Raw genomic sequence first — 23,797 nt, 5'->3', positions numbered from 1 at the left:
TGCTCGCCACAAACCGGGACCGGACCGCGGGGCTGAGGTGGGGTTATATAATCACCGACCTGAGTCCACGCAGACTGATCCGGAGTGCGCAGTTCGTAGTCGTACATCGCAGGGTCAGGATTAGAGAAGGCAGCATCGTCGTTATGGAAGCAGGAGTTCGGCAACAGGTAGTCAGGATTTCCCCGCTTCAGCTTAGGAGCGTGAGCGCGGGGGTGGCTTCTGCGCGAGGAGCGGCCTCGGCCCATGACGCCGATCTCAGCAGGAGACAGCAGGCTGGCCGAAGTTCACCGCAGGGCAGCGTCGGGTAGAACCAACGCTTCAGCGCAGAAGTCCAAGGCAGGTCACTGCAAGAGGATCGCAGCAAGCCGCAGGAAAGGAAGGGTAGCCACTGCTAGGAGGGAATGCAGCAGGTACCGGTGCTGGCAACACGCTTCAGCACAGACGTCCCGGGTAGGCCACTGCAGGAGAATAGCAGCAGGCCAGTGCTGGCATCAACGCTTCAGCACAGACGTCCAGGGCAGGCCACTGCAAGGAGATAGCAGCAGGCCGCAGGAAAGGAAGGGTAGCCACTGCTAGGAGGGAATGCAGCAGTACCAGTGCTGGCATCAACGCTTCAGCACAGACGTCCAGGATAGGCCACTACAGGAGAATAGCGGCAGGCCACAGGACAGGAAGGGTAGCTACTGCTAGGAGGGAATGCAGCAGTACCAGTGCTGGCATCAACGCTTCAGCACAGACGTCCAGGGTAGGCCACTGCAAGGAGATAGCAGCAGGCCAGTGCTGGCAACAACGCTTCAGCACAGACGTCCAGGACCAGGCCTCTGGATACTCAGGAACTTGGAAGGTAAGAACGCTAGGAGAGAGGCCTGGGGTGGTTTGTGGCAGAGACAGTAACATCGAGGTAGGAATAGTTTATGCTCGGCGCTGGTTCAGAGCCAACGCCTAGAATATAAAGGGTGGAGATCCAATCACAGGAGGAGGGTGTGTGAGAATTCCTCCAATGAAGTAGCACAGGGCAGAAGCTGCAATGAGAGGCAGCACCTGTGCCATAGATTGCCAGAGGAAGCCTGCAACTGCACAGGTCTGCAAGGCAAAAGTCAAAGCCAGTAGTGGATTCCTTACAGTAAGAGACCCCTTTCTACCCAGACTGCAGACATTACCAGGAAATCATTTATTGCACAAGGTTAGTTGTCACATTTATACTTTTGTGTAAGGAACACTTTATTCACATTTTTTTGTAGAGATCACACATTAGCGCTTTTAAGTTTATTGTAAATATCTGTGTCCTTTTTTAACCTTTAATTGGAACTGCAGTTATTTTTTTGTATGTCCTTTAAGATATCTTTCCAGGGTTGTATATTAACAATGCAACACACACACCCAAATGTATATGTCCGTATTTCCACACACTGGGGCACCCATTCTAAACTGCAATTGGCCTTTTCAAAGTGGGAAAGTTCCTAACGATCCATGTTGTCTGGAATACAATTCAGTGGTAGGAAGGCAGCAGGCAGTCGAAGTTGCAGAAAAGGTTTCTTTATTGAACATACATATTCCTCCTATGAGCAAAACAAGAAAAAACACAAAAGCGCACCAAGATGAGAGATAGATATTGTATTAGCAACAAATAATAAAATTAGTAACTTACATATAAAATTTCTTTAATAATCCCCGATCTGGTGTCTATCACAGGAGTAGGGCATCACATAGGAAATATGAAGGGTAATCTCAGTTCTGAGAGATCAGACCTGCGCGCTGGGGCTGTCTCTGTTTCCTCTCCTGTCCTCCACGTGTGGTAGCGTGGTGCAGAGTGTAGCACACATGTGCAGGAACCGGGGCCTTCAATAGGTGTCCTTAGGATGCCTGTCCGTTTTTGATAGCATAAAAACGATCGGAAAAAAGCAGGAACGGTACACTTGAGTGTGTACTGATGGTGGGTAATAAAACCGCCAGCCACAACAGTCGCGACGCGTTTCGTTTACCTAAGTAAACTTCTTCATCGCCTGAAGAAGTTTACTTAGGTAAACGAAACGCGTCGCGACTGTTGTGGCTGGCGGTTTTATTACCCACCATCAGTACACACTCAAGTGTACCGTTCCTGCTTTTTTTCCGATCGTTTTTATGCTATCAAAAACGGACAGGCATCCTAAGGACACCTATTGAAGGCCCCGGTTCCTGCACATGTGTGCTACACTCTGCACCACGCTACCACACGTGGAGGACAGGAGAGGAAACAGAGACAGCCCCAGCGCGCAGGTCTGATCTCTCAGAACTGAGATTACCCTTCATATTTCCTATGTGATGCCCTACTCCTGTGATAGACACCAGATCGGGGATTATTAAAGAAATTTTATATGTAAGTTACTAATTTTATTATTTGTTGCTAATACAATATCTATCTCTCATCTTGGTGCGCTTTTGTGTTTTTTCTTGTTTTGCTGATATTGGTATCACCATCGGGGTTCCGGTGGAGACCACATTTGGAGGTGGGGGAGACACCTCATAAACACAGAAGCAGCAAGAGAACTGAGAGGGACCAACAATCCAAGCTTAAAGAGCCAGAGCGCGGACTGAACTTTTCATATTCCTCCTATGTGTTCCCATCCCAGCTGGGATCGAAATGCGTAGGGGGAAAATGTATCTTCAATAAAGAAACCTTTTTTGCAAGTTCGAGTGCCTACTGCCTTCCTACCATTGAATTCATTCACACAACAGGATCTACCACAGGATCAGACCCCAAACAGTATATAGCGCACTATTCATTTGTTCCGGTACAGTGAGTACTAAAAGGATTGTGAGCTCTAAAAAAAAACAAACTTTTCCTTTTTTAACATGGCAAATAGAGTTTTAGTTCCAATCTGATGATGACGGGATTCTGATAGGAACTATAGCAACCAGTATTCTTTGTACGTTGGTAACCCTTAAGCCTCAAATTGATACAATATACTGTAAATATAAATATCGGATAAGTATCTGCTGTCTAAATGTAACATAGGTTGAACTCGATGGACATGTCTTCTTTTATAACTATGATTATAAGTAAATAGCTTTTTTGATTTTTATTTTTGTGGGGAAAAATAAACATTGGTACTTCTCACTGGCCACTCTTTCCTATGACGTGTTTAACAGGACGTTGTTTTAAGTTGCATTGCATCATTAAGAGTTACATTTCAGATGCAAAAAATAATTTTGGATAAAAAATAAATATGAAAGCACTATACTTAAAATGTACGGTATTATTTCATTAGATATACTCTATATTGTTCTAAATGATAAAACTATTTTTTTGCCTTTTTTTTGTACAATCTAAAGTTAAGATACGTGTTGTGTCCAGAATTTTGTACCTAATGTATTTTACTAAACATCTTCATGGATATTGCAAAATTAAATAAAAATGATCCGTCTATCGACGGTACTTAACCATTATTTTATTATTTCATAGAGTAGTTCGAAGACCCAACAAAGATTAGTGAGTGCAAATTGTTACTATTTGCATTGAATCTTTCTTGGGGAGAGTAAATCCACTTTCAAAATTTCCTGTAAAGACACCTATTTTTAGGAGTGGCCTTATTCAATATGTTGTGAAGCCACTTCCCCATGCTGAAGATGATTTTAGTGAATTATTCTCGAGCCTTGTGAAGACTTCTTCTCATGCTATATAGGGGCCCATAGGGCTTAAGAAAAAATATTGCTTGGTTAGATTTCCTTTTTTTACTTAAAAGTGCAGCACTATTTTATACCGCAGGGAAAGTTGTGAAAGGTTTACTTAGTGGTTTGATGCCTTAAAATAAAAATCAAAAACAAAAAAAAACATATTTATATAACCTGGCCTGTGTGAGACATGTTGGACGGTACATGGTGATAAAGGGAATTTTACTGCATCCTAAAATCTAAGCACCATTTACAAAATCTGGGTCATTGCATATAAGCCTCAAATGGGCTGTAAACCTGAGAAATAGTCAAAGTGAATGTAGATAGTGCTTGGTTCTTTGAAGAAGTTTATACCTCTCAGTGGACTAACAATTGATACCTTTATTGATGCATCTGTTACATGAATGCTTGAGACCTCACAAAAGTGTTTCTTCACACCACTGTTGAAGATCGTTGGGAAGACTTATAGAATAACTCTTATGTTGTTCCATGAAAAGATCTATCCTACAGTGGAATATTGTTTTCCAAATTATTTTAAGTGTATTTTACGCAGTGAAAGAGCTAGATTTAAAAATAGGAAATATTTGTGTAATTAACGCATTTGTGAAAGCTAGGATTGACACTGACTCGAATTTAAGATGAAAAAATTGAATTGTTGACTCAGAGGAAATGATCACCAACTTTATGCTGTTTTCTAATTCAAGTCTTTACGTCGAACTTAATTTACATGCTGTTTGTTTCCCATTTTTTATTTTCTGGAACACTAATTGGCTTATCCACAAGTCATGGTAGCTCAACCATCCATTCATTGGATCACGCCATGCAGTACAGTTTATTGTGGCTTTCAAATGGGCTCCTGACTGCTTCATGCTACTGTATGATGAAAACAGTGTTTACTTATATCACTTCTTTTCTGGTACGGGTTGGACGGCTCCTTTAGCACTTTTGGCCCAATAATATTATAATCTAGTCAATGTTTATGTAAATGAGTCAAACATTCATTATAGTACATGTTCCTTAATTGTATTGTGTTTGATAAGTAAACAACAAAGCAATATGTTGTTTAACTTTGTGCTTTTATTCCAAAATAAATGAGTACTTCAGTATTAGGTGACACCTTTTTTAATTTGGACTAACAATTCATATTTGAAGACAAGCTTTCGAGAGTTCTCTCTCTTCCTCAAGTCAGCAATACTGATTTGCAAAGACTCCATGAGTTAAACACAGATGTAAGTAACTAAACATAAGTACTGGTGTTCATGGCGCAATGTTGATCATCAATTTATCTGTTGAGCTTTTTGCTTGTTCCACACAGATGTAAATAAACAAGATCACAATCTAAGGCTGATGAGAAGGTATGGTAAATAAATAGGCAGGGCAGTAAATGGGTCCCTTTCATCCATTTATTGAATGAAATACATACATCTGCATTTAACTCTTGGAGTCTTTTGTAAATCTGTATTGCTTGACCTGAGGACGAGAGGAGAACGCCCGAAAGCTTGTCTTAAAATATCAATTGTTACCTGTTGTTCCAATATGTGTATGTATAAGCGTGCAATTGGGAAGAATCTCCTTTTATTTAACTATGTGACGTTGTTTGGATAGTTTCATAACTTTTTCGTAATTTTTTGGTCCTAATGATGGCATGGTAAATGTAAAAACTACAGGTCTCAGCAATGGAAATTGATCTGTGGAGGCTCAACACTTTCATACTTAAGAATTGTAATCCATGGTTCCAGGAATAAACAGATTTGCGCCTCGATTTATCTTTTCTATTTGAACATGACATGATTTCTGTCATAGTTGACATAGTCACCAAGCATAGTGGGAAGTCATATTTTACATTGTTCTGTCCCTGCATCACAGCGTGTCTAGTTTAGTGTGTTTCTTTTTTAGCATCATAGCTATATTCTTTTTATAACCTGCCAAATGCTAGAATGGATTTGACTGTTTCTGTAACAAGTTTTAATATCATTTATGTACAATGGGCTAGATAGTGTTACTAATTAATACACCATTACCCTCCCCCTAACCAAATATGGACACCATTAAGCTCCCCCCCCCACCCAGATACACACACACACACACACACACACACACACACACACACACACACACACACACACACACACACACACACACACCATTATTCTCCCCCCCACCCAGATACACACCAACATACGTCTAAATACTTACATAATTCAACATTTTTAAAACAGTTAAACATTACAATGTAAGTGTGTTTTTTTTTAATTTTTTTTTTTATTTTTATATATATATATATATATATATATATATATATATAGTAACAGTTTGGGTCGGCTCATTTTATCTATGGCTGGGATTATGGTGCTGGCGTCGCTGCATGCGCGCCTCTGCTGCTGTATTATCTTACGGGAGCTACCTGCACGCCGAGAGGCGCGTTGACACGGCAGCATTTTGAAAATCCAACAAATTTTGTATTTTCAGGCGGCTGCATGTGACTGTGCACGTGAGCTGGTTCAGCCAATGAGGGCGAACCAGCTTCGTGACGTGTCTGCCACGCGTCTACAATCTCCTGCAGCCAAGTTCACAAATTGGTTGGGCTGCAAGAGTGCACGTGGCGGCGCGCTCGTTCGCACCTGGCCGCGCAGGGACCATAATCCCAGCCTTATTCTCACATTCCTTGCTAAAGAGCATTTCACTTATAACATTTGGAGCTGTAACATGTTTATGAGATATCCCATGCAGGCAGTATACTAGTATTGGATCACTATCTGTTTATTTTATTGTTTGTTGGTAACTGTATCTGGTAATATTTGTTTTTTTTCTGGTGTACTGTCATTATCACAAAGGCGATTCATTTGGGTCCATTCATCCACCCTTTTGCCACCTCCCTGCCCTCTCCCCCCCTTTTTTGTTCCTTCTCCAATTTGCCTTTCCCCCCCCCCTGCTCTTTAGCTTGCCTTCCCCAGTGTCATACATCCTTCTACAGTACCTACCAGTATTATTTATTTATTTTTCCGTTTTTAATGTTGTGTTTTTACTTGTTTTTTAGTATTATTTTATTGCATTCAAAGTACTGTAACATTTAGATAGCTGCAGCTTACCCTCAAATCTCAGCTGTGCAGAGGGTCACAGCAAATCAGGGTGCCAGCGGAGAGCAGGACCAGAGCGCTATTGATGGGCAGACACTGGGAGGGGCATTTTACTATACCGTGCTGGTTTGTGCCCCTCCCCTGCCATTCTACTGCAGTACTGGCCTCTTCTGATTTTCTTGTGCAGCCGCCGTACCTCCGCCACGTGCGCGTACGCGCGCACACACCATCAAGTTCGGCCACCTACCCGGCCCCCCGCCCCCCCCCCGCATCAACATTTTCGGCCACCTACACTGCCCGCGCACAGCATTTTCAGCCGCCTGCACCGCGCGCTGCATGTTGTGCCACCTGCCCGCCCACGCACAACAGCTTTTACCACCCGCCGCCTGCACCGGCCATGCGCCCCCCTTAAATAATCTTGCACCCCCCAGTTTGCGAACCTATGGAATAGAGTATGGTTTGAAGATCCCATAATAGGCTAACGGCAACAGAACCAGCAGTCTTGATATTTTAAATAATATCAAAGTTTACGATTTACAGTGTTATTGGTTATGCAATTTAAGAGTGAATACAGTTTGCATAATTTTGTTGTTGATTTAAAAGATGCAGCTTTAGGGAACTGTAATTACCTAGGCTGCCTATCGATCCGTTCTCCTATGATTGATTGGCAAATATGCTGCTTCCCAATTTCCAATGAACAATATGGCCTCCTTTTTCAAATGAGGAAGTGCTGTGCCTTTGTTAATGGCAACCCAAGGAAGCTTGATACATTAAAACTCATTAAAAGGGGTTGGGGGGGTTGAGGAGGGGTGAATGCAGTAAGTTTTATCTAATACTACACAACTGATTTATTTAAAACAAACATATAGGATTTTAAATGTATTGCTGCTGTAATGTCTCATGCTGTGATTGGCCCAAAACCGCCATTAAGTCAATAGCAGTCGCTTTAGACCTTATTGATTAAGGCCCTATGTGCCCATAGCAAACTTGATGAGGCTGTATAAGAAGAAGCTTTAGCAATGTTAAAATTGAGGTGAGAATCGCCATAGAAAGCATACAAAGGCTCATAGACCATATGTCAACAAAAAACTATACATTTACGCACACTTTTTAAACTGACATCTTTATATTTATCAGGAATTTTTGGAATTGATGAAGACAGTAATGATTAAAAAAAAAATCTGTATATTAAATTGTTTCCATTCAGAATGTGTTGTTATTGGCTAATATAGGGAGAGTTCACATTCCAGAAAATATTTTAGGGAATTTGTTTGTTTTACTCTGGAAAATGAATTATGAAGTTGGGGCCAGTCACATTATCACGAGACGTGAAAATACTGAAAAAAAGTACAGTTTCATTTTTTTCTTAAAAAACACTGTGTTGGTTTAATACATTACTGAGTAGAGCAGTGATTCCCAACCAGGATTCCTTGGGGCTCCTTGAAGCAGTCTCAGGGGTTCCTCCTACGGACCACAGACCCCCACCCTCCCAGGGGTGGGGTTTTTTGGTATGTATTTTGTAGGGTGGATTGAGTGAGAGTGGGGTAATTGACGGAAGGTAGGGGCGAGTGAGAGAAGAGAGGGGGCGGGAGGGAGTGAGTGAGGAAAAGGAGTAAGAGTGAGACGCAAGGGATAAATACATGTGAGGTGGGAGGGGGGAGAGTTAGTGAGATGGATGGGAGAGAAATACATGGGTAGAGGGTGGGAAATAGAGGTGGCTCGTTAGGTGTGAAATGTTGTGACTGACCCCTGTCGAACCTAATATGTATTCAAAGTACACTAATCAAAGTAGTGATAAATTCCCTGTAACCCACTGATCATTTATCAAATCAGTCATTGATCTTCAAACTGCTGTAGTTAGCTCAAGGTCCCAAGCTTCAACCAATGGGAGAGAGAGTCAAACTCTCCTCGGCTCCTGCACACAGGCAAAAATAAGTACAGCTGATTTTAATAGCTGCAGGACACACTGTCGGTAAAGTACCTTTTATTAGGCACAGTTTAAGGGTATGTCATGTTTACAAGCTAGCTTTAAGAAAGTATTTAAAAATACTAAAGTGTTAGATTTTGGTTACAAAAAAAATAATAAAGTACAATCAACCAGATGCAGCCCTGTAAACATGTCACTGCCATTAGTACATTTTGCCCCTAGGAGGGACCTTTAAAAAGGAAACCACTCCTTCTGTCTTCAGTTTGTTTATTTGCCTTCTTTCTCCAGTATTTCCACTGCAGCTGCATATAATGTTACTTGCTAATCACACTGCTGATTTCTATCAATTTCAAACTCTTCTAGCTCTGTGCATATGCCTAGTCTTACTTTTGGAGTTCTAATTCAATAGTGGAGGACCACTGTTAATTTTTCATATACAGTACATTGATCCACGCTTACAATACCTATTGCTCTCAATTTTCTGACTTTGTGCCTCCAGGTATCCGAATATGAGGCTTGTGTTCTCAAAAACTCTCTTGCCGTCATTCTATTAAAATATATCATTTTGGATTTGAAAACCTTATTGAGTAAACTGTAAATTTTGTTTTTTATACTGTCGAGGCAACTGCTGCTTATGCCATTGTTCTTGACTAACTCGGCAATTGATGAAGTATAAACCCCTTTCTGTCGGAGAGCACTACAATCATTGCTTTGTAATTTGTTGCAGGCACTTCTACACATACGAGGGGTTAATGGAAATAATTTAATACAAGTCTCATAAAAATTCTTCCTACATCTTACAAACAATTGATATATAAGAGCGACGCTTTTCCATTTCTTTGTCAATTTCTGGGAGGTTACTGAAAACCATAAAATATTTTAAAAAGATGGCTTTTGACGGTGCAATTCTTTTTGAGCGTCGTAATGAAATAATTTACACATTTATAAAAAATACACAATTCTTACACATTTCGTGTTTAGTGCATTATTTCTCGTGTAAGATGGGCCAGCAACACGCAATGCATTGCTGATAAGGTAGTGAAAAATGAATGCTCAAAAACCACGAGAAGACAAATTTATATTTACAACGATAGAATATTATGTAAGCTGGTGGAAGAGATGCTTCAGATGGTACAATTTGGTCCTGTTTTTTAAAATGTCTGTTACAAATTATAGATTCATAAAAAATGTTAACAAGTTGTTGTGGATTTATATACAGGCATACCCCGGTTTAAGGACACTCACTTTAAGTACACTCGCGAGTAAGTACATATCTCTCAATAGGCAAACGGCAGTTCACGCATGCGCCTGTCAGCATATCCTGAACAGCAATACCGGCTCCCTACCTGTACCGAAGCTGTGCGCAAGCGGGGAGACTATAGAGACTGTTTCAAATGAGTTATTTACATCAGTTATGCACGTATATGACGATTGCAGTACAGTACATGCATCGATAAGTGGGAAAAGGTAGTGCTTCACTTTAAGTACATTTTCGCTTTACATACATGCTCCGGTCCCATTGCGTACATTAATGCGGGGTATGCCTGTATACAGCATATATAATCAGGGCTGGAAAAATACCACTAACGGTCAACAGTCAAGGTAAAATATCACTTGTCCAACCCTTACACCCACACAAACCCTCTTATTTTTCGTTGGACCGTGTGCGCAGGAAGGGTACCTGTGACTCACTGCCGGAACTTTCAATTTAGCGCCCCACAATGCCTTGTGCTTGAAGGCCCCAAACAGCAGCAGCAGGTGCAAGGCATTATGGAACGCTAGATTCGAAGTTCTGGTTGGGAGGGGCAGGCACAGCTGCCTGCACCCTCCCTGCAGTTTCAGTGTGTGGTCCAACGAAAAGGAAGCTACATTTTCCCCAAGTCTGCCCTGAATTGTGCCCCAGAAACGAGATGAGTGGATTATTCTAGCCCTGTATAATGTTTATGTACATTTTTCTATGCCTTTGGAGTTTATATACCTTTATACAAAATGATATTGTGGTAAAAGGGAGTACATGTTTAAGAATGTTCGCAAGGTAAATAATAATTAAGTAGGGGAATTACAAAGCTTTTTCCCCCTTTCTCACAGGCTCTGGAAGAGGCTCAGAAAGCCATACAGCAACTCTTTGGCAAGATTAAAGACATCAAGGATAAAGCAGAGAAATCTGAGCAAATGGTAAGCAGAAACTTGATTTTGAACCTTAAACATAACCTGTATATGAGGCACATAATGTTTACCATTGTGTTATTTTACTGTCTAGTGTTATCAGTGCTATGACCTAACATAGCTGTCAATGTCCAAGGATCCAATTAAGTGAGATTTAATGGCTCTGTGCAATAAAGCGTATTTTTATGGAATACAGTACTCATTACTTCCAAGATTCTGAGAATGAGACACATTCTTTCATCAACTGAGACGCGATCATACTCCAACCATGTGTATTACCACCTTCAGGTGGAGTGGCTTAATTGCAGAATACCACGAACCAAGTAGATTTTATTGCAAATCATTTTGTCCTCCATTATAAGGCGCCTCTTGATTCAGATTGTTGACGCAAAGTGTACTAATAGCAGGGGCATGTTTTAACCCCTTCAGTGCCCTATTGACGTACGTCATAGAAAGTGCCACCCTATAGGCCCTTGCGATGTACGTTGTACATAATGGCCTTTTGCTAGTTTTTTTTTAAGGGGTGATCACGTGTTTGATCTGTCAGTGCCGGAGAGTCTGTGGCCATGGAGGTGGCAGTATCTTCTGGCACTTAAGGGATTACGGGGTTACTTGTGGGTGATTAATGCCATATACTATTAAAATCTGTATGTTTAAATAAGTTCATTTGTAAACACAGTTTGATGAGACATGAGGGGTTCAAATTCTTCTGGCTACTCCCTCCTGTGTGACATCACACGTGCTCAATATGAGTTTTCAAAGGAACCTCTTTACCATGGAGGTGAGGTAGAGGGTAGAATAAGTGTAAAGGGAGCACTTCATTGATAAATACTGTATTTCTTTAGGGCCCTCTCTGCATGTTATAATTTGTAGTTGATTTCCATAGAAACAAGATCAGCCTTATGTGTGGTTTTAGCATGGATAGATTTATTTAAGGAAACCAAATTAGATTGGAAAGTTCGTTACAAAATGCTCTTTTTAGTTGGCTATTTGGATTGCTCCATCAATGCAGCATTGCATGGGTCCAAAGCAGGAATGCACTTTAGGAATGTCTTGTGGGGTATGGAACAGATTTGTATATTTTGATGAGGGGCATTTTGCTGAGCTTGCCTTTACCAATGTGTTGTGTTGTTCCAAGGTGAAAGAAATCACACGGGATATTAAGCAATTGGACCATGCCAAGCGCCATTTGACTACCTCAATCACAACATTAAACCACCTGCACATGTTGGCTGGAGGAGTGGATTCACTGGAGTAAGCCTTTTACTATTCCATGTTGTCACCATTAAATGCAAGGTCAGCTGCATGTCCTAGTTTAATAATACATTAAAGGTAACCTCCATGTCTTAAATGTTGGTTCTCTCCCAAGTTTCAAGTCGTACAATCATTTTTAACTTTAAATCATACTTTTAAGTCCCAAGACATCAGATTACCTCTTAGTCAATATAAATATCAGTATAAATACAACGATAGGAACACTATATTGGTCAACTAAATTTAACATCAGTTTAACTTGATGGACATGTCTTTTTTCAATATCATTTACTATGTACTGTAACTATGTATATATATATTTTTTATGGGACTTGTACACATTTCCATGAGATTCTTTGGAGGGTGATGATTTTTATATAATATTTTTCTGATTATATTATAATGGTGGGAAACACAACCTGTACTGTATTTCCATTAAGATGAAAAACAATATTTTTTTTTATAGCACACACAACATAAAAAATAAACCATAACGGGGAATGTGAAAAAATAACAACCCTGTAATGTTTTTGAGTTACATATTGGGCCCATAAATTGTTTTAACATTTAGTAAAATAAATAAATAAATAAAATAGGAAATAAGGAGTTTCAACTGTAGTATATCAAGAGATGTAAATAGATGAAAATATGACTTTTAGGAATCTGCACTGTATGCTCGAAAGCAGGGGTGTCTGCGCCCCGGTGTCTGCACTGCCCTCCTGCTCGCGCCCCCCTCCTTACCATGTCTCCGGTGTAAAATGGTGCTGCGGGTCACGCGACATCACGTTCCACTTTGTCACCAGCACACATCACATTCCTCTTAGACAGTATCCATTTTCACATAATTATTTTTGCAGGGGGTTTCTATCTCCAAACACGTGGGACCGCTATGGGCACATGTTTTGCACCCTCCTATGCCAACCTATTCATGGGTTGGTGTGAAGCATCCTACGTGTTTGGAGATAGAAACCCTTACCGTCACTATATTCATTTTTATCATCGCTTCATAGACTATCTTTTGCTTATTTGGAGTGGATCCATTGTGGAGCTTGTTTTGTTCATTGAATATATCAATGACAATTCAATCAATCTCTCTTTCACATCACAATACAATTTACACCACATTCATTTTCTTGATCTCAATTTCTATGTCGGTTTGGACCAAATGGTTCATACAGATATTTTTCGCAAGCAAAACTTGAGAAATACACTATTGCACCCAACCAGTTGTCATAACCAGAGTTTATTCAAAGGTATACCATATGGACAATTTTTACGACTACGTCGTAATTGTTCTAATTTAGAAGACTTCAACTTAAGATCAAAAGAATTGACACAACGGTTTATATCTAGAGGATATAATAAGACTATACTTGAAGATGCCTATCTCAATGCTTTGTATAAAAATAGAGATGAAATGATAGATCCTAACCACGCTTTATTTTCTAACCGTACCAATAAGAGGCCTAGGGGAGCTGGTCAGATTCAGATGGCGACCCTCCATATTTTATCACACAATTCAGCAATCAAGCTAATGCTATCAAATGGATCATAAAAAAATCACTGGAGCATTCGCTCCACTGATCCATTATTACGGGGAATTACATTTATAGATCCTAAATTTGCGTTTAAAAAATCACAAACACTGGGAAATATCGTCTCTCCAAGTATGCTGAAAACTGATCAGCATCAAACATCAAGAGAGAGTTCTTGCCGACATTAATGGGCTGTTTCTCCTGTGGCCGTTGTAATATATGCAAATATATATTGAAAACAAAAGTATTTAATAATAAGGAGGGTACCAAATCATTCAATATTTTTTATAAATTGTAATACTGAATTTATTTACATGTTAATTTGTGGATGCAATAAGAGAGATGCTAGCTTAAACACTAGAATGTTTAAGCTCCGCATTATGGAGCATATGAGACTTATTCTTAAAGACCAGGTACATCCAGTCTCTAAATATTTTAGTGAATGCCAATCAGGATCACTTACAAATTTCAAGTGCATTGCATCTAACACATTAAAATTCACAAAAGAGGAGATGATAGAATCACTGTTATTTATAAAAGAGAGGCCTATTGGATCTTCTCTTTGGACACTTTGATCCCCAAAGGGTTAAATTCCGAATGGGATTTTAAATACTTTGAATAGAATCTATAACTCCCTATTGCATATATTGATCTGTTCCTTGACTTTATTATACATTTGATATTTGACTCTCTTATCCATTTGCAGTCCACATATTAGGGTTATGTTGTAGAATATTTACAGAATAACAAAAGGACAAAGTATAGACAGCACACATAAATGTATAAAGGGTAATAGGTGCAATGTGGAACAAGGGCGACCCTAATTCCTCCTAAGCAAAATACTAAAAAATAATAAATGTTCCCAGCACACAAAAGAAGGAAAATGGTGGAATGGTGTACCAAAAAGTTTAATGAGCAAAACACAGAGTGAAAAAAACCACAATACAAAAAGGGGAAGGGAAGGGGTGGGATGAATAAACGTAAAAGTATAGGGGAAAAGGGGGGCGGCAACGTTTCGGGGTATGAACCCCTTCAGGCCCGTTCCCAAAAGACACAGGGTATCTAATGGTACTTCCCTAGTCCCTATACACGTCTCCCAAAGAAAGCACCAAAAACAAATGGGCAATGAGACATGGGTGTATCCTAGTAGGGAATAATGTAACCAGGTAGTATCCTAACAAGGGTTAATAAGGCATGAATGAATACAAATAGGGTTTAATGGGACATGAAAGCCTCCTAGCAGGGGTTAACAAAAATAAACCACATTAATCTAGGTAATGTCTAAAGTACTCACGCGCACACAGTCCAGCAAGATACGCTTAGGAAAAAATGCTATAGTTGTATAGCTGTACAGACCAACATAGAGAACCTGACCACAGTCCAGCAAAGTCTACAAAAGACAAAATGATATGCTTAGAGTATTGTGGCTATACAGACCAAACGTGCAGTAGCATATATGCTACAGAGATCACATGGAAATCACTTCCTCCTGTTCCCAAGTGCGGAGAGTGTTGTCAAATTGTGTCTATCTAATCAGGGCCCAGAGTTTCTGGTTCCCCTAAAAATGTACCAGGAATCAGGTCGGATGCATGTAGACACATTGTCTTGGTTATATCTCCCCTTGAAAGAACGTGCGCGACTCATCACTAGGGGCCCTGCTTCAGCACAGCCCAGGAAGGTAAATGGGGCATAGGGATGTTAAGTGTCCCTGAAACAGTCAAGGGGTCTCTAGGTTAATGGGGATATCCAGTAAATGCCCAGGTCACCCAGAATCGGTATAGGGGTTCTGGGGGTACTCCAATCATCTACAACAGGCCTGCGCAACTCCAGTACTCTAGCGCTGCAAACAGGCCAGGTTTTCAGGATATCCCTACTTCAGCACAGCTGGCTCAATTAGTGGCTCAGTCGAGCCTGCTGTGCTGAAGTAGGAATATCCTGAAAACCTGGCCTGTTTGCGGCCATTGAGGACTGGAGTTGTGCAGGCCTGATCTACAAGGTTGTGAGGCGACTTTTAAAAGTCCAGTCCTAAGTTTATTTTATAGAGTGTGGGGAATATGGCTTGTAAGAAATAACATGCAGCTTCTTCTATTTCCCATAACAAAAAGACTTGGGATATTATTAAAGTGTATATTTTATGGAACAGTATGTTTTAAAACATATCTGTTTGTGCACAGATATTAGCTGGGACTTTCAGAGCCAGTGTTCTGAGTGAGCCAGTGGGCTACCAACTTGGGTGCTACTGTGTCTACTCATACGGTGGAGATGAAAGCCACAGAGGATGTCTGAGGTGTTAAGACCATTTGGATAGGAGGGAAGGACAAGTATCCACGTCCTGAGATCAATAGACACTATTTGCATGACCATTTGCACCACCAGACTGGCCCGAGCCTGTCACCGCTGGTGGCTTTGAAGGGAACCAGGGCCAGAGGTGCCAAATTTCCCATGCCCCTTGGTTCATTCAGATTTACAGGTAACCCTGTTGTGTCTACCAGCTTGTCTCTGATTGGCGGCAGAGACATTTATCACGCTTTGGATTGGGCTATATTATTTTTTGAATGAAAGTCAGAGGTATTATAACCCCTTGTGCCAATTAGATAGTGTTTTTCCAGTGTTCTCCAAGTTATCAAAGTTTTCTAAGATTCTAAGCACCAAGTGAATTCCAGCCCATAGGAGAGAGAGGGGAACTGCAGGTTAATTTCAGTTCCAAGACTTTTTAGGGTAAGCTTTGGATTGATAAGCCTATTGATAAGACTAGGACAGTATACAGTACCGACACACTTTATTGCAGTGTGGTCGGTACCGCAAGCCGGGAGATTTCCCGGCTTGCTAGTGGCCGCCCCTCGGCGTGCCGCGCGGTGACACGCGTCTTCGGGAGCCTGCGCCCCCTGCACGCGCGTCCAGGGCTCCCCGAGGGAGCCCTGGTGTCCCGCGATCTGCGGGACGGCGGCAGGGGGTTCCGGGGGACCCGGCGGACCCGGCAGCGGTAGGGAGAGCGCCCCGATCGGAGGGCGCTCTTCCGCTGCTTCGGCGCGCGCCCGTCACACTCGGGCGCGCGCCAGGCTACTGCTGCGGCCAAGAACGGGCAAATGCTCGAATAAACTTGGCCGCAGCAGTAGTTTTTCAACCCCAATTCCCAAGTAAGTGTGTCTTTTTGCTGAAGTTTGTGTAACATTGTGAGGTTGCTTTTTCCTGTGAATAAATGTACAATTTATTTCATTAACTCGTTTTGCTCAATGCATTATCCTGGTAAAAAAGGTGTAAATGGCCTGGTCTCCCGTGACAATGAGAACACTTTTACGTTTCTCAGATAAGTCTCCCTAACGTGCCTTAACCCAGGGGGGCACAAACTTTTTTCCCTGCGCCCCCCTGCCGGCGGTCCCCTCACTCCCGCACCCCCCCAACCCTCACTTACCCGCGCTCTGGCATCATGACGTCACATTGCCATAGCAGCATGACGTCACATGACCTCACAGCGTCAATTTAACGCCGCGTTGCCATGGCGACGCAGGGAGGAAGCCGCCGGAGCCATGGTAAGTTAGGTTTACAGAGGCCCTGCAGCTCCCCCGGCACTTCATTTAAGTGCCTTCGGGAAGCGCGCGGGGCCTCTGTAAACACCGCGCCCCCCCCGCTGGCAGTCTCGTGCCCCCCCCTTGGGGTCGCGCCCCCCAGTTTGCGCACCGCTGCATTAACCCATAATCACACAGCAGAGTGTGCTTCCACTGCATCCAGGGACTTCTGGTAAAAATATGCAAATGAGCACTCATAGTTGGCGTGATCGGGTGTCGCAGTTCAGTCGGGACTGTCCCGTTTTTTTGGACTTTGCCCCTGGTCCCGGCTCTTTTTTTTTTTTTTTTTTTTTTAAATGTCTCGTTATCACGAGTTGCTTGCAAGTGCCGCTCGAGCATTAGCATCTTGCAAGTGCCGATAGCGCTGTTCACACATGCGTGATGGGTCTCACTATTTGCACATGCGCAATATTTGGGCCGGTATGTTCTTGGGAAAATATGGTCACCATACTCATAGTGCATCACTTTTTGTTTCTTATCCACTTTAACATGGATCCCTTTAAGTTTATGCTTGCTGTTTCAAATAGCTTCTAAAGCAAAAACTGGGTTAAAGAAGTACATGGCCAGCAAACCTACTTACAGACAGGTTTTTTTTTTTTTTTATAACCTTTGGGTCTCATCAGTGTGAGATTTGGTTGCTGGCCTTGCATTGTGAATCTGGTCGTGGTTAAATACCAATAACACAAGTTATGGTGATTAAAAATGTGACGAAGTACCACCGCCTACTTACTGTAAGCATTTTTGAAGATATATTTTTAAAAGGCCTGTTATAATTGTAAAACCGATGAAAGAAAACCGATTGCCTGTGGTACATAGACTGTTGCATTAATTTATTTTGTTATCTTCAGGGCCATGACTAGGAAAAGACAGTATGGGGAAGTTGCCAACCTTCTTCAAGGAGTGGTGAATGTCCTGGAGCATTTTCAGAAATACATGGGTATTCCACAGATTCGTCAGCTCTCTGAAAGGTAAGAAAGGAGTGTCTTGAAATTTTTATGTTAGAGGATGACTCTCTTGACATCCTTAAGAAACTTGCAACTCATTATGAGACCTGTTTAAATGTACAGTATACAACAAAAAAAAAACAGAAAAGCCCAAAGCTACATCATATATGACAAAAATACACAGTGAAATACCTATATATCTCTTGAAAAAGGGCAATTTAGTTAAACCCTTTGGCCAAAGTATTTTATGCCTGCAGGCCACATTAAGGCATGACCAACTTTGCAGGTCCTTGCACAAACTGATTAAAATTCTTATTTACCTCTATAATTAGAGGAAGAATGATCGCATTGGATCTGTCCCAACCAGCTGCATGAAAAGAGAACCTGCTTACTTGGAATGTGGGGAGGGGTGAGCTTAAACCCTGGGACGGAGGGGCCACTAACCTCAAATAGCTGAGACCAGGTGGACAAAGTTAATAAACACACAGATACCCAGCAAGCTCTAAGACACCACAAAAATTACCACATAATATATACATATATATGTATGCAAGTGTCAGTTGGAGTGCTACTGGTTCAGTTGCACAGTGTGCAGTGTATGGCAGTGGTAATACTCCCCTAAGATTCTTCTCCACAATTTTTGGTAGTTGCCTAATGGACGTATGTGTATCCTCGCTCAATGGAACCTTTTCAGTATGATGTGAAGCTGGAAAAGCGTTCAGCTCCATTCAAACGAATGGGCCTCAGATGGGCCAAGGTCAGATGTAGGCAGATGAAAGGTGCAATAATAAGTCCATTAAATTGCTAAGGCACTGAAGTCTTTAAATGTTCTGCTCTATCACCCCCAAATGTAATCATTTGGTCCCTTAACAGTCATAGAAACTATTTGTTATGTTCAAATAAACAGTATATAAATAAAATCTAATTACTGTAGTGTTTTAAAAAAAAAAGGGGGGGGGGGATTCTCTTACAATACGTAAACCAGCGGTACACAAAGTGGGGGGCGTGACTTGCTGTGGGAGGTGCGGGGTTTACAGAGGCCTCGCGCGCTTCCCGAAGGCATTTAAATGATTGCCAGTGGAGCTGCAGGGCCTCTGTAAACCTTACTTACCTTGATTCAGACACTCCTGGTGACGTGTCGCCATGGCAACGAGACATCATGTGATGTCACATTGTCATGGCAACGTGCCGTCATGACGCCAGGACGTGTGAATCAAGGTGAGAGGGGGAAAGCCAGCAGGGGGGCACAGGGGAAAAAGATTGTGCCCCCTGACTTAAACGAACAGATTTATTTTTTAAATTCTCTTTAGTAAATTATTACTTAGGAAAGGTTGCCATTTTATTAACTCCTTAAAACCCCCAAAATATTTATGAAGATATCTTCAGGACATATAGAGTATGATAAAGAGAGAGAAACATAGTGTAAGTTTGTGTTTTCTATATACAACTGGATTATCAAATAATGCTGTGTACCTTCACAGGGATATTTGTTTTGTGCATTAGGATTATTAGTTTTACAGGCCATGGTCATTCTTTTAAACTATTCTAGGTTTTATATATTCTACTTTCTTGATTGCTCATAACTTTCTTTAATAAACCAATACATGAGTTTTTTTATTTATGCAGTTAAGGTTTTTTGTCACTTTAACTTCATTTGCATACTATATACCATTTGTAGTATATGGTAATCTCACTCCGAATGTTGATACTCATTGTCATAATAAGGCCACAAAATATTCAGTATTTTAATAAGCTGGCACACAAGCAGGTAACTTGATTTAAAAGTACAGCTTAAAAATACGTGTATTGTTTTTTTTATGAGGGTTAGCACCCTGGCCTAGTTTTCTATGTTTGTCTAGAAGTGAGGTTTTCTGGGATCAAAGCCTGATTTTGAAAGTGGGGTGATTTTAAATCTGAAGTCATAACTCTTTCTGACAGTAGAATAAGCAAGAACCCATATAATATAACTTAAGAGATTCCTTAGTGTTATGGACAACGCCATAGGATGTGGCCAGGAAGACAGCCCATGTCGCTGTAAATTTACTAAATATAAAGATATCGGGGATCTGATAACGATTCACGAGAATGCAAATATATCTTTGTAACATTTGCGATCAGACTACATAAATGATGCTGAATAATCCATCATTGTGAGGTTGCAAAGGACAATTATCTCTCAAACCTACAGAAGCAATAATCACATGAAGTTTGGCATACACACATGTATTTTAATTATAAAAACACAACAGTGAAGATGACATTCTTCTAAGTATGATAGAAATAAAGATATACGACATTTTCTATATTCAGGCATCTTTTGATTCAAAAGAAAAAAAACTATCTTTTCATCTCAAGCCATAAATGTGTCACTGGAGATTGATGAGGGGGTTAAGGACATGCCCAGAAGGTGGGTTTATCCAGTTTTTAATATTGGAAGTTTTATGATTAAAAACTAAGAATTTAGATTTCCGACCAAGGCTGTGTCAATGCTATGACACATGAAATGTCATATTTTCAACTCGAGACCCTTTGAGGAATCTGATAAATGTTATGCGGTAACACAAGTTTGATTTTCTTTTTCCCCCTTTTTTTATTTTATGAAACTATGTGCATATATTGTACTGTATGTTTATTGCAACCTTGTTTTCTATAACCAAGCACTGTATTATTTTTGAATATTAAATCTAAAATATAATAGGTTTGGTCTTGGGGCTTTAATTGAACTTTGCAGTAGTGATTGCTTTTTCAGATACATTTTGTTACAATAGATTTGTGGGTGTTTATTGCATATTTTTCTTAGTAAACAGACCAAAAACTCTGCAACCCTACATACATTTTTGGTGGGGGAATCGTTAAGGTGATATTTGTGATGGATTGAAGGTGATATTACTCATCTGAGGGATCATACAGGGGTGAAACGTGGGTCGGCTAGATCAGGGGAGCGCAAACTTTTTGTGCTGCGCCCCCCTGTCTCTCTGCCCCCGGCTCTCGCGCTTCCTGCCTACCTTTATCCGCGTCAGATGACGCTGTGTGGGCGTGTGACGTCCGGTCACATGGTCCCGCGGCGTCTATTGATGCCGCGTTGCCATGGCGACGCAACACAGACTGCTGAATCCCGGTAAGTAAACAGTTGCGGAGGCCTCACGCGATCCCCCGGCATTTAATTTAAATGCCTGGGGGAAGAGCGCAGGGCCTCTGCAACTGCCCGCGCCCCCCCAGCACAATCTCCCGCCCCCCCTGGGGGTCGCGCCCCCCACTTTGCGCACCGCTGGGCTAGATAGCTGTATTTATTTGTCTTATTTATAAAATGTTTTTACAGGAAGTAATGCATTCAGAGTTACCTCTTATTTTCAAGTACTGTATGTCCTGTGCAGTTATGATGACAAATACATGGTTACAAATACATAGTTACATTAAGTGAGCATGGTTATACATTATATACAAGACATTGCATGCACAGTAAGAGATAATGTTATAGGCGTATGTAACAATTATAGACCATATTAAAATTAGACCGATTTAGTTTTGAAAGAACTTAATGTATATAGGTTATGTCGGAGCTCAAATCTAAGGCTGTCTCACATTTTAATCTGGTCTGTAACTGTTTCATACGCCCATAATATATATTTTCTTTAACTGTGCATGCAATGTCTTGTATATAATGTATACCCTGTTCATTTATGTAACTGTATTTGTAACCATGTAATATTTGTCTTAACTCTGTGCCCAGGACATACTTGAAAACGAGAGGTAACTCTCAATGTATTACTTCCTGGTAAAATATTTTATAAATAAATAAATGTTTGGTCCCATCATTTTGTCCATGTAGGGGTAGACAGATGGGGTGGATATATGTGATAAAAGTGTAGTACTCGGTCTTGGCATAAATTGACTCAATAATTCCTTGAGGGTATGGGGCGAAAGTATTATAACTTTTCCTCCTCCTTGGAATGGCCCATAGAAAAAAGATTGAGTACTCACTGTATCCCCTTAGTGTCCACATGCGTGCCGCTTTTGAAAGAACTTACTGGTGGTGGCTGTGAGAGTCTCCGGTAGATTGGTCCAGTTGTGAGGTGCACGGTAAGAGAAGGAGGAGTAGACGGATACGTTGTGGAGATTTGGGACCATAAACAGTCTTTTGGAGTCAGATCTCAGATGATGTGCTGCATGTGGTAGGGGTGAGGAACTTCTTCAGATAGACGGATATCTTGCCAAGAACTTTGCGCCTAGACTCAAGTGATGGCCAGTCTAGTTCTTTGAGCATTTCGCATTGATGTGCGTTATAGTTACATTGGAGGACAAAATGGCATATTGAATTGTAGAGGCTATCATGTGGGTTTGGGGTGCCGTGCCATATACTACAGTATGTCCCATAGTCTATAACTGGCATTAGCATCTGCTGTGCGATACGCTTTCTGACCAGCAGAATTAGGGACGATTTGTTCCTATAAAGTACACCTAGTTTTCCATAGGTTTTGGATGTCGGGGTATCAATGTGCAACCCAAATGTTAAATGGGAGTCAAACCATATGCCCAGGTATTTAAAACTGGTAACAGGGGCTAGGGTGATATTAGCGTTGGTTCTGATCTGGAACTCATTCGTTGGAAGCTTTACAAATTTAGCCTTAATCCCAAATACCATGGTTAGTCTTGTCAGTGTTTAAAAACAGTTTGTTTTGGGAAATCCAATTTTTAAGTCTCAAAAAGTCAGATTGAAGTACGTGTCCAAGGTCGTAGAAGCTAGGGCTGCGTGCATATAAGATTGTATAATTCGCATACATGTGTATTGAAGCTCCCTAACAAGCTTTAGGAAGATAATTGATGAAAACTGAGAAGAATAGGGGTCCTAGAACAGAGCCTTGCGGGACTCCGCAGGTGATATCCACGGGGTTGGATTTAGAGCCTCAGAGACACATGTTGGATCTATGGAAAGGGGGATTTGTGCGCGCTGTCCCTCCTAATGCTCTCCCTCAGCTTCCGAATCTCCCCTGCAGCTCCTAGTCTCACGTGATCAGCGGGGCATACTCAAGACAAAGAACACAAAAATAGGAGCGCATAGAAAGAAAACCAAACTGTTTTTCTTTCTATGCGCTCCTCATTTTGTGTTTTTTCACATGTTGGGAATCTACCTGATAGTTGGGAATTAAACCATTTTAAAGCATGCTCTTTATTCCAGAGCACTGGAGTTTGTTTAGCAGGATAACATGATCAACGGTATCAAAAGCCTTTGCAAAATCTAGGAATATTACACCAGTAAGTTGTCCTAGTTCCATTCCACACTGGATCTCATTGCAAACTTTTAGGAGGGTAGTTACCGTGGAGTGTTTGGGGCGAAAGCCAGATTGGAATTGGCTAGGGAAATTTGTCTTGGTATAGTAATCGCTTAACTGGGAGTGAACACATTTTCCCATGACTTTGGATAGTATTGAGAGAAGGGAGATTGGCCTGTAGTTTGAGTGTATTAACCCTTGTCACATACTGTATACAAGTCACGTGCTCACAGCTGTGCTGTTCGTGACATTAATTTTCTACAAAAATGGAGGGTATTTAAGCTGATCTAGGATTTGTATTTGGGAGAGGTCTAAGACAGGAGCTGAAATGGTGACCATTAAGTAACCATGTGTTGCATCGTGTCTTGTTTTTTTTTTTTGCATTTTGGGTTATATGTTAGTAGCGC

General features: G+C 41.2%; 1 protein-coding gene across 1 annotated transcript in view; it reads left to right on the top strand.

The window, feature by feature from the left end:
* Nucleotides 1–23,797, top strand: part of VPS53 (VPS53 subunit of GARP complex) — a 236,879-nt gene that overhangs the window by 84,040 nt on the left and 129,042 nt on the right. The window contains exons 5-7 of the mRNA XM_075589578.1: nt 10,744–10,830; nt 11,960–12,075; nt 18,025–18,144. Coding sequence (XP_075445693.1) covers nt 10,744–10,830; nt 11,960–12,075; nt 18,025–18,144 — 323 coding nt within the window. The remainder of the gene's footprint in view (nt 1–10,743; nt 10,831–11,959; nt 12,076–18,024; nt 18,145–23,797) is intronic.

The sequence above is a fragment of the Ascaphus truei genome, chromosome 3 (assembly GCF_040206685.1).
Source record: "Ascaphus truei isolate aAscTru1 chromosome 3, aAscTru1.hap1, whole genome shotgun sequence".
Lineage (NCBI taxonomy): Eukaryota > Metazoa > Chordata > Amphibia > Anura > Ascaphidae > Ascaphus > Ascaphus truei.
This window is presented reverse-complemented; position numbering and strand designations above follow the sequence as displayed.